Source organism: Mirounga angustirostris, unplaced genomic scaffold, assembly GCF_029215605.1.
Source record: "Mirounga angustirostris isolate CCGP_5_RB_7025 unplaced genomic scaffold, mMirAng1.0.hap1 SCAF_14, whole genome shotgun sequence".
In the NCBI taxonomy this organism is placed as follows: Eukaryota; Metazoa; Chordata; class Mammalia; order Carnivora; family Phocidae; genus Mirounga; species Mirounga angustirostris.
The window spans coordinates 82,133,348-82,148,403 of NW_026991722.1; the positions used below are offsets into that span (position 1 = coordinate 82,133,348).

General features: G+C 43.3%; 1 protein-coding gene across 6 annotated transcripts in view; it reads left to right on the forward strand.

The window, feature by feature from the left end:
- Window positions 1–15,056, forward strand: part of TMEM233 (transmembrane protein 233) — a 39,401-nt gene that overhangs the window by 11,452 nt on the left and 12,893 nt on the right. For all 6 annotated transcript variants that reach the window (XM_045887525.3, XM_045887526.3, XM_045887528.3 and 3 more), the window contains exon 2: window positions 14,850–14,986. In XM_045887525.3, the coding sequence (XP_045743481.1) occupies window positions 14,850–14,986 (137 nt within the window). The remainder of the gene's footprint in view (window positions 1–14,849; window positions 14,987–15,056) is intronic.

The following is a 15,056-nucleotide window of genomic DNA, read 5'->3' on the forward strand; positions in this document are numbered from 1 at the left end:
TCATCTGAAAACTCAGACATTACTACTAAAGTGCCCATGTCCATCAAGCTATTTTGATGGAGCCTTGCTATCGAGGAGTTAGGGATCTAAGACAATGCTGATCTATATAAAAAAAGTTCTTACACCTGAACAGAAGCATCTGAGGCTGTGTTCAGGCATTAATGTAAGTCTATATAGGTATGTGAGTCTGTGTGTGTGTGTGAGAGAGAGGAGAGAGACAGAGACAAATAAAGAGGCAGAGATACACACACATAGACAGAGACAGAGAGGTAACCTCATTCCCACTGGCCAAATATGTACTAGAGATTCAGGGATGGTGAAGAGGAGGATGGTTTTGAGAGAAGAGGTGTTTTTGTTTAAGATTTATTTATTTATTTGAGATAGAGAGAGAGAGAGAGAGAGCATAAGCGGGGGTAGGGGCAAAAGAAGAGGGAGAAGCAGATTCCCTGCTGAGCAGGGAGCCCGACACGGGACTCTATCCCAGGCCCCTGAGATCATGACCTGAGCCAAAGGCAGATGCTTAACCGACTGAGCCACCCAGGTGCCCCAAGAAAAGAGGTGCCTTAAAGAAAAGGGAACATATTCTAAAATCAGGATTTCAATATTGGCAATTTAGTAGATCAAACAAAAGCAAACAAAAATTTAAAACATACTATTTTCCATAGCGAAGCCCACTTTTTTGTTCTCTCAACCACACAGAGGGCACCTGATGCTCCTGAGGTAAGTTCTTCATGCTTTTGAAGAACATGTGGCTCATAGTATCTCCCCTTGAGCAACACTTTCCTAGGGATCTACCAACAGAAAGAAATGGACTCTGGCAAGAATGTCTCTAACACTTCAACATCCCATAAGCCCCCCAAAAAGTCCCTTCCACATTTGTGCTTGATTGTGACAAAGTCCAAAACCCATTTTCAACGAGAAGGAAAACAGAAGAGGCAGGGCATGTGGCAAATAGACATCTGTATGGCCAAAGACAGAGAAAGCCTGGGTCACCAGCCTTTTCTTCCAATTATGGCATCCTTGGCCCCAGCCACCATGGTAGGAAGTTGGTTGGGCAGCACTTAGCTCCGAGCTTCAAAGAGGAAAGGTGGGAAAAGGAATTCAGATGAGGGAAGAGAGCTTTAAGCCAACACAAACATCACTCGAATATGCCTGGTCCCCCTTGGAGAAGATACCACAGCATTTGGGAAACCTCTGGCCACTTTTCAAGGTTAGGAAGTAAGGAGGGGGGGGGTTCTCTCATATTCATTCACTTGTCCAACAATGTTTGAACACTTAATATGTGCCAGACATTATGGTGACCCTTTTTTTTTTTTTAAAGATTTTATTTATTTATTTTTTAGAGAGCGAGCGAGAGAGAAACAGCATGAGAGGGGAGAGGGTCAGAGGGAGAAGCAGGCTCCCCGCCGAGCCGGGAGCCCAATGTGGGACTCGATCCCAGGACCCTGGGATCATGACCTGAGCCGAAGGCAGACGCTTAACCATCTGAGCCACCCAGGTGCCCTATGGTGACCCTTAATACAGCTGGCATTTGGGGCATCTGTGAGCTAGCTGGTTCTCTGACTAGAAGAGGCCTACATGTTGGGTCAGTGAATTAACTTCTCTCCTTCCCCTCAAGATTTGTGAACCGGTTGAGAAAGAAGACACAGGAAACAAACAGATGATCTATTTGCAGAGTGTGGCTTCAGATCCACGCCAAAGGGATCCACTCTGCCCCAGATTGGGCAAACTTGCCCAATACTCCATGGGCTGCACAGGACAACCACAGCCTTCCCTATTTGTTGAATGAGACAGTCAAGGTCTCAGCTCTCTAGGAACTTGTCTTAGTGGGAGAAGACAGACCATATACAGGTTAGCACATAAACAAGATCATTTCAGAGAGTGGTAAGCGCTGTGAAGAAAATAAGCAAGGAAGTATGAGAGAGAAAGACTAGTGGGGGCAGGAGGTGGAGAAGAGAATCTACATTAGAAAGGGTGGTTGGCTGAAGGATGAAATCAAGCCAGCCATGGGAAGATCTGGGCAGAGCCAGGAAGTGCTAAGGCCCTGGGGCAGAATAAGCATGGTGGCAGAATATTCCAGGGACAAATACGATGATATCTATGTCATCCACTTAAAATGGACCTAACTCCCCCAGGAAGGAATCCCAGAATAGGCCACAAAATAGAGAACTAGGGCTTCTGTTATCCAGGGTGGGCGGGGGGAGAGGGGATGTCACACAAGAGCTCTTCATAGATCATTACTTTGCCTCGGCCCCAAGCCATACTGCTCCCACATGTAGGAGCAAATTCTTGGTTTACTTTTACTTCAACCCTCATTCCAAACTAGAACAATCACTCAGAACTAATCTGGTCCCTGAAGAAGCAATATCCATTTTTGCCTGGGTCCCAGTTTCCCTAAGGCATTCATGACCTGTGAGTGCAAATATAGTTGACATTAATAAACAACAGCCCAGGCTTCACTGGTTCTTGGCCCTCCCTGCCACGTCAACTCCCGCAAAATTCCTTTCTGTATTTCTGAGAGGTGTTTCTCACGTGCTCACACAAAACTCTAATGCGCTGTTAACACCAGCAGGGCCTGGCAGCTGCTTCCAGTGGACACTGGGGTAACTGTCAAATGCCACCCGGGCTGCTTCTAAGCCTTCACATCATCGCTTGCCTGACACCATGAACTTCTCTGGCCTCCATCATTTGTCCACTGGAGCCCTCGAGATGCAAAAGCTCTGTCACCAGGCCTTGCTTCTTTAAAAAAAAAAAAAAGTGTACAACTCAAGTGATTTTTAGTATACTCACAAGGTTGTGCAATCATTACCAGTCCTTAATTCCAATAAATTTTCATCACCCCAGAAAGAAATTCCATACCCATTAGTAATCATTTGCCATGCCTCTTTCCCCTAACCCCTGGCAACCACTAATTGACTTTCTGTATCTATGGATTTACCTATTCTAGACGTCATGTATAAACGGAATCATACATTATATGATCTTTTATGTCTGGCTTCTTTCACTTAGCATAGTGTTTTCCAGGTTCAGCCATGCTCACGCACCAGTCAGTACCTCTTTTTAAAGTGAGGTAATATTCCATTGTATGAAAAGACCACATTTTGTTTTTCCATTCACTTGTTGATGGACATTTGGGTTGATTCCATTTTTTTGGCTATCATCAGTAATGCTCTATGAACGTTCATGGATAAGTTCTTGTGTGTGTATGTTTTCTTCTCTTGGGTGTATACTTAGGAGCGGAATTGCGGAGTCATACAAAGTAACTCTATGTTAACTTTTTTAGAAACTGCTGAATGTTTCCAAAGCAGCTGTGCTGTTTGGACAGTTTCATGCAGGAGGGTTCCAGTGTCCCCATCTCCTCAATAAAACTTGTCTGTTGTTTTTTAAATATTTTTTATTTTATTTGTTTTAGAGAGAGAGAAAGAGCACGAGTGCAAGTGGGGGAGAGGGCAGAGGGAGAGGGACAAGCAGACTCCCCAGTGAGCGCAGAGCCTGACGTGGGGCTCCATCCCAGGACCCTGAGACCATGACCTGAGCCGAAATCAAGAGTCAGATGCTTAGGGCGCCTGGGTGGCTCAGTTGGTTAAGCAACTGCCTTCGGGCTCAGGTCATGATCCTGGAGTCCCGGGATCGAGTCCCGCATCGGGCTCCCTGCTCGGTGAGGAGCCTGCTTCTCCCTCTGACTCTCCCCCCTCTCATGTACTCTCATTCTCGCTCTCTCAAATAAATAAATAAATCTTTAAAAAAAAAAAAAAGTCAGATGCTTAACTGACTGAGCCCCCCAGGTGCCCCTCGTCTGTCTTTTTTATTCTAGCCATCCTAGTGGGTATCTTGTGGTTTAGATTTGCAGCTTCTCAGTGACTAATGATATTGAGCCTCTTCTCATGTCCTTATTGGCCACTGTATATCTTGTTTGAAAAAAACGTCTAGGGGCGCCTGGGTGGCTCAGTTGGTTAAGCGACTGCCTTCGGCTCAGGTCATAATCCTGGAGTCCCAGGATTGGGTCCCATATCGGGCTCCTTGCTCAGCAGGGGGTCTGCTGCTCCCTCTGACCCTCCCCCCTCTCAAGTGCTCTCTCTCTCATTCTCTCTCAAATAAATAAATAAAATCTTTAAAAAAAAGAAAGAAAGAAAGAAACGTCTATTCAGATCCTTTGCCATTTTTAATTGAGTTGTCTTTTTGTTGTTGAATTGTAAGAGTTCTTTATATATTCTGGATATAAGTCCCTTATCTGATATCTAATAGGCTGTCTGGCCCTTGCTTCTTTCACTTGCTTTGAGACCCTAGTCCGGGGAGGGGGGGGGAGTCTATGTGTTGCAGAGTTTCCAATAAAACAACTTTTTTCTTTTTCTTTTTTTTTTTTTTGCTTGTAGCCTCTCTCTCCAGCTCCCAGCAAGAACTGGCAACAGAGTCAAAGGCAGATACTGGTGGTTCAGGCTCTGCACTCAACTCGAGTTCTAAACCCTGCCCCATCCCTTCCACCTACCTTCTCTGAGCCTTGGTTTTCCCACCTATACACTGGGAATGTTAGTGCAGATCTTTCCACATTGTTTTCAAGAGGAAATGAGGCACTGCTGGGTCCTTCACAGGCATGATCTCAATTAAGCCTCACAAACAGCCTGTGTTGTAGACATTATTACCCCCATTTTACAAATGAGGAAAACTGAGACTCGGAGCCATCCCTACAAGGCCTTATTTTCCTTTGAGGTCAACTACGACCATGTTAAAGATTCAAATATCTATTGTATAATACTGTCTGTAATAAAATGAGATATAGCACAATTCACATAAACATAGACCAGTACTGGGGGCAGGGGGGTGGCTTCCATTTAAGTGAAAAACTGTCAGTAACTCTGGCTTATGAAGTAAAAGTGGCTAAAACTCCCTCATGAGCGCTTGACCTCAAGCCACAAATTCTTTATTCTGGTCATTCACACAGTAAACCCATGTCTGCCATTCTAAGGCAGAAGCCCACCCTTCAGGACTCTGACACAGAAGTTCGATGACTCAGTTTACCCTCTGTTCTGCCACTACCAAAATGACTGGTCGCCTTGTTCAGAAAGTTAAGTTGGCCAACTGCTTCATGTCAGTGTTTATTTGCATTGTTTGTGTTACTGGTTTGCTTTTCTGTCCATTCAACCTCGTATAAGGGAACTGAAGGAATACTAAGTGTCAGACCCTCCATTAGGCACTGGGAAAAGGGTGATGAGTAAAAAGTAAAAACGCTCATGGAGCTCACAATCAGGTGGTGGAGTCACTCAGCAACAGGGTAAAATAACTGAGTCGCATCAAGAGGAGGGCATGAAGGAAACAGATGAAGACTGAGACAGCACATAGGTCAGGCGACCTACTGAAGATGGGGTGACCTGAGAAGGCTGCCCTGAGGAAGTAGACATGAAAGCTGAGACCGGAAGAAAGAACAGGCACTGGCCACATGAGACATCAAGGGAGGAGGGCTTCCAGCAGAGGAAATGACCAGGACAAAGACGGCGGTGGGGGTGGGGGGTCTGGAAAGAGGGAGGTGGGGAGCAAGGATGAAGGTTCCAAATGGGGCTGGAGAGGCAGGCAGAGGTCAGACCCTGCAGGGCTTGGCAGGCCATGATTAAGAACATGCGTCTCTCTCCCAGAGCAATGGGGAGCGGAGGACAGGTTTCCAGCCAAGGTCACTCAGGGCTCCCATCCCATCTCCCAACATGAGTGATTTATGCTGTCTTCTCTTCTGGCATTATCAGACATCAAGAGCTTTCCAGAAAAGCTACTTCCCACTGTGATGTCACTGCCTGCTTCACTGCTTACCTGTCCCAGGTAACAGAAATGTGTTCTATGACCTACCAAGGGGGAAGAGGACTTTTGGTTTTTACCCAGGTCTTTTTTTTCTTAACAGTAGACATAATCCTAAGGAGGAGCAATTGGACAAGGGGAATGTGGAGCATACCAAAGTATATATATATACATATTTTTTTAAGATTTTATTTATTTATTTGACAGAGAGACACAGCGAGAGAGGGAACGCAAGCAGGGGGAGTGGGAGAGGGAGAAGCAGGCTTCCCGCCGAGCAGAGAGCCCCATGTCGGGCTTGATCCCAGGACACTGGGCTGAAGGCAGACGCTTAACGACTGAGCCACCCAGGCGCCCCATACCAAAGTATATCTAACAGCTCATTTGTTTTCATCCTCATCAATCAGCATATGGCATAATAATAATAATATCGATGTAATAGCTAATGCTTACAGGCGCGATTTCCCAAGCACTGCTCAAAGCACTTTACGTGTATTAACTCATTTAATCCATAATGACCAGGAAACCAAAATATAAAAACAACAACAAATGACAATGTCTCCCATTGTTATTATTTTGTGTTTGGGGGCTAATTTTGTTCGAGGGTGAATGTGGGATTTCTGAGCACGTTTGGTGGTAGGCAAGAACAAAGAAATGAACAAATTTAGGACAGGGAGATCAGTAGCACAGATTAGAGACATATTTGCCCTATTTTTCACATCAGTGGCCAAGGTTTTATTAAATTGGAATCAAGTCAGCTACATGAAGCTGGGTTATCCACAGTGTATTAAATCTAGCTCTTAGGTTCTTGTGGACATAAAGACGTAGTTATCGTAAGAGCTTTGCCAATTAACTTATTATCATTCGCTGAAGTTTGTAGCCCCCTTAGAAAGCTGCCTTTGGAAGCAAACACATTATTTGCTTCCCTGTCTCTGAGTCTCGGTTTTCTCAGCAGATACAATTTTTTACCCCCATAAGGGTCATGGTGAAGATTCAGTTATATGATGGTATAAAATGTTAGTCCAGGACCTGGCACAGAGTAGGTACCTTGTGAATATTAACTATTAATTGCCATAATCCATTATTATTGTAACTAACACAAACCCTGGTTTACCTCCAGCCTCTTCTCATCTTTCTCTCTCTCTCCTCTCCCTCCACTCTTAGATTTCCTCCTGGGTTTTCTTAAGTACCTTCAGTAAGAAAATTATTTCCTACCCCTAGACTTTTGCACGTGCTGTCTTCCCTGCCAGCCTTCCTCTTCCCCCTCAACTCTTTGCAGGCCTGGCCCCTTCTCAAGTCTTCACGTGTCAGTCTACCTACCACCCCCTCAGCGAGAGGTCCCTCCCTGCACCCTATTTTTCTTGCCTTAATAATATTCTGCCATCATCTTGTTTATTAACATGTTTATTTATTTTCGGTCTTCACCAGAATGTAAGCTCCATGAGGGTGGGGAGCACTGTCTGGCATATAGTTGGTGCTCAACAAATGATTTTTGGATGGATGGGTGGATGGATGAATGGATGGATGGATGGATGCATGGATGCATGGATGGATGGATGGCTATCCATCTAGGACAGTGGTTCGTGACTCTTCTTGAACTAACCTGGGAAGCTTACAAAAAACCACCAGAGAATCTTGATTCGATTGGTCATGGAGGGGGCTTGGGCATAGGAATTTGTAAAGTCCCTCCAGGTAATTCTAAGGTCAGTTGGGGTTGAGAACCACCAACACAGGGGAATAAAAAAAAAAAAGTACAACTTGGAAGACTTGCATCTCAAGCCTACACCTGGTGGCCACTCCATAGGTCATGCTGTCTCATCCAGTATCATGTAGGATGTGGCAAGAGTTCTGCTCTAAGACCAGAGGGAAAGGACAAAGTACTTTCCATATTTTCCTGGCTCTGGACAGTGGTATAGCTTTACCATTTGGTGTGAAGTGTCACAAATTTCTAGAACATTGAATCCCCTGGTGTTCAACTCCACTTAGCAAAATTTATGGAGCTACATGGAGTCTCTCCTTCTTGGAAATGTGGATGCCAGGAGTTGCCTGAACCTTCTGATAGGCAGCCAGGTGTCCTGGCCGCAGAGCCTCATGACATAGTCTTGCTGCTCTCTGCTGCACTTGTGTTTTTGGTTGGGTTTTTGTTTTGTTTTGTTTTTTGAGGTTTGGCCTAGAAACAGTCACCCTCATTTCTGGTTCCTGACCAACTTTCCTTCTGTGGGTATTTGAGTATCATGTGTCCATCCAGGGAAGGGATATATAAATAAACTTGAAATAACTTGATGCAGAGACCATGACATCATTAGTATTCACTTCAGGAGAAAGGAGCTTGCCCACATTTCTGTCAAAGTGTGACCTTTGCTGGCTCATGGCAGCTGACCGAGACCTGGATGCTCTCCTTAGGTTTTGTAATGACTCTTACATTTTGCCAGCATAAGCCCAAGCTTGGAAAAAAGAGAAAAGGCACTGCTGGGGACTCTTGAGTGTCTTACAAAATGTGTGATGAGGCCTTGTTTGTTCTACATCCTGAGAAAGGTTCATTTGCCTCAGAGAGGAAAAGAAAAACTGGAAGGAAACCAAAGGTCCCTCTCTTTAACATACTTTGCATGGTGAACAGAGAAACTTGCTACCCAGCACCTTAAAATAAGCGTAGGTGGGTTGGGAAATTATGAGGTCTACAGCTCAGAAAGGAACTCCAGGCAACATCCAAGCACCACGTATAGGAGTTAGAAGACAATAAATACAGACATGGGGGAAGGATGTAACATGAAAGAATTTCTGTGTGTGGACACTCCAATCTAGATGAGACAAAATTTCATAGAACTATACACACACCCCCAAAAAAAGAGGATATGTAAAAACTGGTGAAATCTGAATAAGGTCTATGCCTGAGTTAACAGTGCCATACCAATGTCAGTTTCCTAGTCTTGACAAAGTACTGTGGTGACATAAGGTATCATTAGGGGAAGCTTGGTGAAGTGTTCATGAGAACTCCTGGTATTATCTATAGTTTGCAACTTCTCGTGAGCCTCAATCTATATCAAAATAGAAGTTATAATTTGGAAAGAAAATGAACTGGGAGAAACCAGGAGAAAATTTTGCAATATACATAACAGATTATGGTATATTATCTGCTGTGCTATTCAGAAGAGTTGCCACTAGCCATATGTGACTATAGAGTATTTGAAATATGGGTCGTACCACAGGTTTTAATGATATTATTTTGGACATGTTGGGTTAAATCAAATATATATTATTAATTTCCCCTATTTATTTTTACTTTTTAAGTGTGGTTACTGGAAAATTTAAAATTACATATGTGGCTCCTGTTATATTTTTGTTGCACAGTGGTGATCTGTGATATATAAAAAGTTCTCACAAATCAATAAGAAAAAGACAAACTGATAGAAAACTAGACAAAGGATATAAGTACAAAATTCATCAAGAAGAAACACAATTGACCAATAAACATTCATCCATGTAACAAGTATTTATTGATCTCCTATGTTTCAGGCACTGTGTTGGTCACCAGAAAGAGTTTTAAATTCATTGTTCTTAGAAAGTTTCTCTAAGGTGGACATTTGAGCAGAGGTCTGAAGGACGTAAAGATAGCTCAGTCTCACCACTGAATCAAAGAAATGTCATTCTGAGATTCCTTGTAACCTGTCAGAATGGCAAAAAAAAAAAAAAAAAAGATTGATAATACAGTTTTGGCAAGGATGTGGGGGAAAGGGCACTTAAGTACTGTTAGTGGAAGTATAAATCTGTCTAGATTTTTGGCAGGGCAATTTGACTCTGTCTCTCCAATGTAACTACATCTACCTTTTGATTTAGCAGTTCTATTCCTATGAATCTGTCCTAAGGAGAGGCTCAAACATGTGCAAAAATATATGAATAATAATGTCTACTGAAGCATATTATGTAACTGCAACAAACTTTAAATGACTTAAATGTCTACTGGTGAGGTACAGCCGCAGTCATAGTAAGTGACTACTACAGAGCCATTAAAAAGAAGGGGACAACTATGCTCACAACTTTTCTGCAAGTTTGAAGCTATTTGAAAACAAAAAGTTACCTACCTAAAAAACAATAACAACAAGCACCATGACAATTTAAGATTTTCCCCCAAGGAGGCAAGAATTAGGAACTCTATCAGTATAACTTGTTATTTTAAATCATGCCTGGAGGGAAAAAAAAAAGAAAGAGATAGACCTAGAAGCACTAGCTTGAAAAGGCACACCCGCTATAATAGTGGAAAAACGCAAGTTGCAGAACAGATATAGTATAATATTATTCATAACTTTGGAATAAACAGAAAACAAACAAAAAACTCTGTGTGTGTGTGTGCGCACATACACTTTTAAATACAATATAAAAATTATTTTCACCTATTTATTTTTATTTTTTAATGGGGCAACTAGAAAATTTAAAGTCACATACATGCCTCCCATTATATTTCTACTGTACAATGCTGATCTACAATATATAAAAAGTTCTCACAAATCAATAAGAAAAAGACAAACTAACAGAAAACTGAACAAAGGAAATAAGTATATCAAGAAGAACTACATTTAACCAATAAACATTCGTATACATGCATACACATTTTACCAAACTAGCTATGTGACTCTGGGCAAATCATTTTAACTTCTCTGTACCTCAATTTTCCCATGAGTAATATGGAAACTCTACCTCACAGACTTGTTATGAGGACTACTGAGATAATCCTTAACACAGTGCCTGGCACACATAAATACTCAATAAACGTTACCTGCTATTAGTTATGTCAAAGAAAGACTCAGAGACCAAAACATTTAGAAAAGAAAAAATTTCACTTGGAAAGAAATGCAAAGAAGTCCAACTTCAAAAGGACCAGCTAGACGAATAAAAGCACAACACAAGTATTTAAAGGAAACAAATGCAAAATTGCCAAGGTTACCAAGTTATACAGTAGTCTGTTCATGATTTAAAAACTTAACAAAGCGAAACAGTATCTTTCTCAAGAGATTACAATATCCACAAAGGAAGTGACCTACGTTTGGGCACCGACATCGCACAAGGCAGAGATGAAGTTGTCTTTGCCAAGACTGATGGGAAATACTCAAGGTTTTAATATTGGAGGGATGTGGGCTCAACAGACCGACTCTGTATTCTTGGGTTATCTCAGGGTGCAAACTGCTGTTTCTTTATCTTGACTGAGACACATGATGTGCTTAGCCATAATGGAAGCAAGAAAGTGTCAGTTTTCCTTTCATATTATTCCTGGGGTGGGGGGGATCTAGAAGCAAAGGTACCAAACTGCGAACAATGGTTATCTCTTGGAAATAAGATGAGAAGAGCTTACTATTTACTGGATGCTTCGGTAGCATTCGAATGCTTTATGTGATCACAAATTACATCTGTAATATGTAAAAGAACTAATAAGATCATATAAATGTTAAATATCTAAGCCATCCCGTTTCTTTCTAGTTCTCGCACAGCAGATGGGATAGTTTGCTTTCTAAGCTCTTCAGAAAAAGATTTATAAGCCATGCATTTTCTCTACAACCCATTTCCACCACTTCAGTCTGTAGCATCTGCCAGGAGATCCTTAGCACGCAATTCCAATTGGGAAGGGAAAAGAATGACAGCCAATGAATGGGGGAGGGGAGCATTAATTCCTTCTCGCTTCTTTGTTAGATCTCCACCCCAAACCCTGAGATTCCTCAACCAGTGAAGTCCTTCAGAGCGAAATCTGGGAGTTCTAACGTCCCCACCCTCATCTCTCCACATCCTTACATTTCCCCAGCAGATTTGCCCCTGGGCAGCCCCTTCTTTAAGGCCCAGAGGAGGAAATGGATTCATAAGAGAACTCATGGGGGGAGGAGAGTCCACAGTGGATACTGAAAGAGGCTTTCATCTGCTTTTCAAGCCAACCATGGCCTCATTCCTAGACGACTCAGCATGTCCTTTAGGAGCCCCAGCGAGAGGGTGGTTTGCAGAGAGAAGGGTCACATACAAGATGCCAGACCGGCAGCAAGTAATGAAGGGTGAGCAAGACTTACTGATGGCTTGCACCCAAATCCCCCTCGGCCAGGTCACCAGTATGGCCCTGCTAACCTGTAGTAAACAAGTAGCTCAAGAAGCCCCCATCTCACCTGTTCTCATGGCACAGATAGAGATGTACCCCTCGGTATGGCACAGACTTGCTATTCTTCCCACTTGAGAACATGAAACTGGTTTTTTCATCCAAACAGCCAGGAGTTGACAATATTTGGGGGTGGGAGGGGTCTCGTTATTTTTCCTCTGGTTACAGCAACACGAGTGCGTTGCCATGACGAAGCGCATCTCGGAACTGCGTTTTCCAAAGCAGCACAATAGGATAATGATCACTTTAGGAGCATCCAAGTCTACATAACTTTAAACTGGATTGTGAAAAATATAAAAATTAAAAAAGAAATAAGCTGGATTGTGAGCTCAGAATTTGGGGGTCTACGTAGTGACTTTGATCATGAAGACTCTAAAACAAAGTTTCTCAAACTTATGTCCTCAATGATGCTGCTCCAGCAAGGGGCAGAGCCTGATCATCTATGATTCTGATAAGTAGCCCAGATGAGTCTCCTGCACCCCAAAGACCTCAGTGTTGGAGGAAGAACAGACAGATGGTGGCAATTCACAATAAAAGCTAACATTTATGGCGCACATGCTATGTGCTAGGGCAATGCTAACCACTTTGCATGCATTAACTCGTTGGCTCCTCCACTGGAAGGAGGTACTATTACTATTGCCCCCAGTTTACAGATGAGGACACCAAGGCTCAGAAAGCTTGATAACTTGCTCTCATTCTCATAGCGGCTAACACATGGAATTTGAACTCAGCTCTCTGAGCTTAGAGCCCATGCTCTGTTACACACTTCCTCGGAATAAATCTTAAGGCGGTGGGCACCTTGACTGTGCAGGGCATTAAAAATAGCTGTCTAGACCTAAGGTTTTCAATCCTAAGAAGCTTAGAAAAAAAAATGCCATGGCAACAACCCAAGTGTCCCTCGACGGATGAATGCATAAATGAACTGTGATATTACACATACAGTGGAATACTATTCAGCCTTAAAAAGGAAGGAGATCCTGCCCCACGCCACAACAGTGATGAACCCCGAGGACACTGCTAAATGAAATAAGCCAGACACAAAAGGACAAGTATTGTAGGATTCCACTTATATGAGGTACTTAGAGTGGTGCAATCCATAAAGACAGAAAACAGAATGGCAGTTGCCAGGTGCTAGGGGATGGAAGAATAGGGAGTTAGGGTTTAATGGGAACAGAGTTTCACTTTGGGACAACAGATGGTGGGGATGGCTGAACAGCAATGTGAGTGCCACTTAATGTCACTGAACTAGTCACTTAAAAATAGTAAAAATCGTAAATTTTATGTATATTTTACCACAATTTTTTTTTTAGAAAACTGGTATCTGGTCCCCACACCAGTTAAATCAGAATCTCTCCAGGACAACTATCTGTATTTAAAACAAACAAACACTAGCCAGGTGTTTCTAATAAATACTCAGGGTTGAGCAAGCACTCCAGAATTCAGGACTCAGAATTCTGGAACTCTTCCTGCTCTAAGTTCTGGACGTCACTGCAGGTCCCTGCCTTCCCATTCGCACCAGATGCCTGCACACAAGCCCCCTTCACTGTCGAGGCCCCCAGCTTGTTGCGAAGGTGGCCAGAATCCAAGAATTAATGGAAGGTTCTGGAAGTGGAAAGCTCAGTGATATACTGGGTATTTCCCTGGCTTGTAATTGTCTGCATGTGCCTAATCCCCCTTAATAGTCCAGGAAGAGGAGCAATTATTACCAACATGCTGTGATTTCAGCATCAAGAATAGAGGTTCCCAATGAAACCTAAAATTCACCCGCACTCATCAACCTCTGTCCGTAACTCATAAATACGTATTTCCAGTCTTCTTTCAGCAGCAGCAGAACTTTGGGGGGAGCCTCAGCAATGGGAGTTATGATAAAGAGGGCTTATTATAAGATTGTTCAGCTGTCCTGGCCATCCGCTCAGCAGCAAACATTCTCTGAGCACCTCCACTTTGCCCCCAAACGAACTCACATCCTGTAGGGAAATGGATATATTCATTCACCCACTTAGCAAATACCTATTTCTTGAGTCCCTCCAATATACCAGTATACCAATATGCTCAAAGTACAAGCAACAGAGGCGATATTTAAAATATTCAACAAGTATTCAAATATTCAACAAAATTTCAATCAGGAAGGATATTCTGCTGGGCCAAGTGGTAACCCTTAAGTAGCTGGATCATGGGGAAGTCTGCAGGGATTCAGAGGTGGGGTGGCCAGGATGGCTGGGATATTGGGGAGGGGTCGCTGCTCTTTACCAGCCAGTACAGAAGTAGATCGGTGTTTTCCCGGCTGGGAAAGCCATATAGAGTAAGTACCCGTTGAATGACAGCTTGGCTCGGGGATAGAGGGTAAACAGTTCAGCCAAGGTCCCTGACCTTGTGCACTGAACATCTAGTGCAGGAGAGGTGAACTTTTTCTGTAATGGACCGGGCCTTGAGGGCCATATGGCCTCTGATCTAGCTACATAACTCTGTTGTCGCATAAAAGCAGCCACAGACAATTCTAAACAGATGAGTGTGGCTGTGTTCCAAACCAAGTTCATTTATAAAAACAGCAGGCTGGATTTGGCCCATGGACCAGGGTTTGCAAAGCCCATTCTGCTGGATGACGCATGCATACCTGTTCATTATACAAATATTTATCAAGCGTCTTCTGCATGACAAATATGGCACTGGGCATTGGAAACCTTACTGAACAAAAGGTAAATGGTCCCACGTAGCACTTATACTCTAATGGGAGAGGCCAAAGCAATCCTTTTAATGTGCTAGGGTAAATACTAAGACGAAGGTAATCGGGAAATCCAGAAGGGGAAGGAAGTTAGCCCAGGAGTCCAGGGAAGGCTTCCTGGAGGCGGTGATAACAATGTTGCCTGCTCAGATCAGCCTGAGGAGCGCATGTCTTTCCCTGTGGGTTGTCTGTCATCACCAGCTCTTCCTTTGTGTCCCCCAGTCTCTGAACAGCTACAACGATGGAGACATCGAAGGATCCAAGCGGCTCGGGAGGAATGCCAAGTGGGTGGCCATCGCATCCATCATTATTGGCCTTCTCATCATCGGTATTTCTTGTGCAGTTCACTTCACAAGGAAGTAAGTAGGCTTTTTGAATCCCTCCCGATGTAGAATGCCTTCTCCTGAATGCCCATCGCAATCTGCGAGG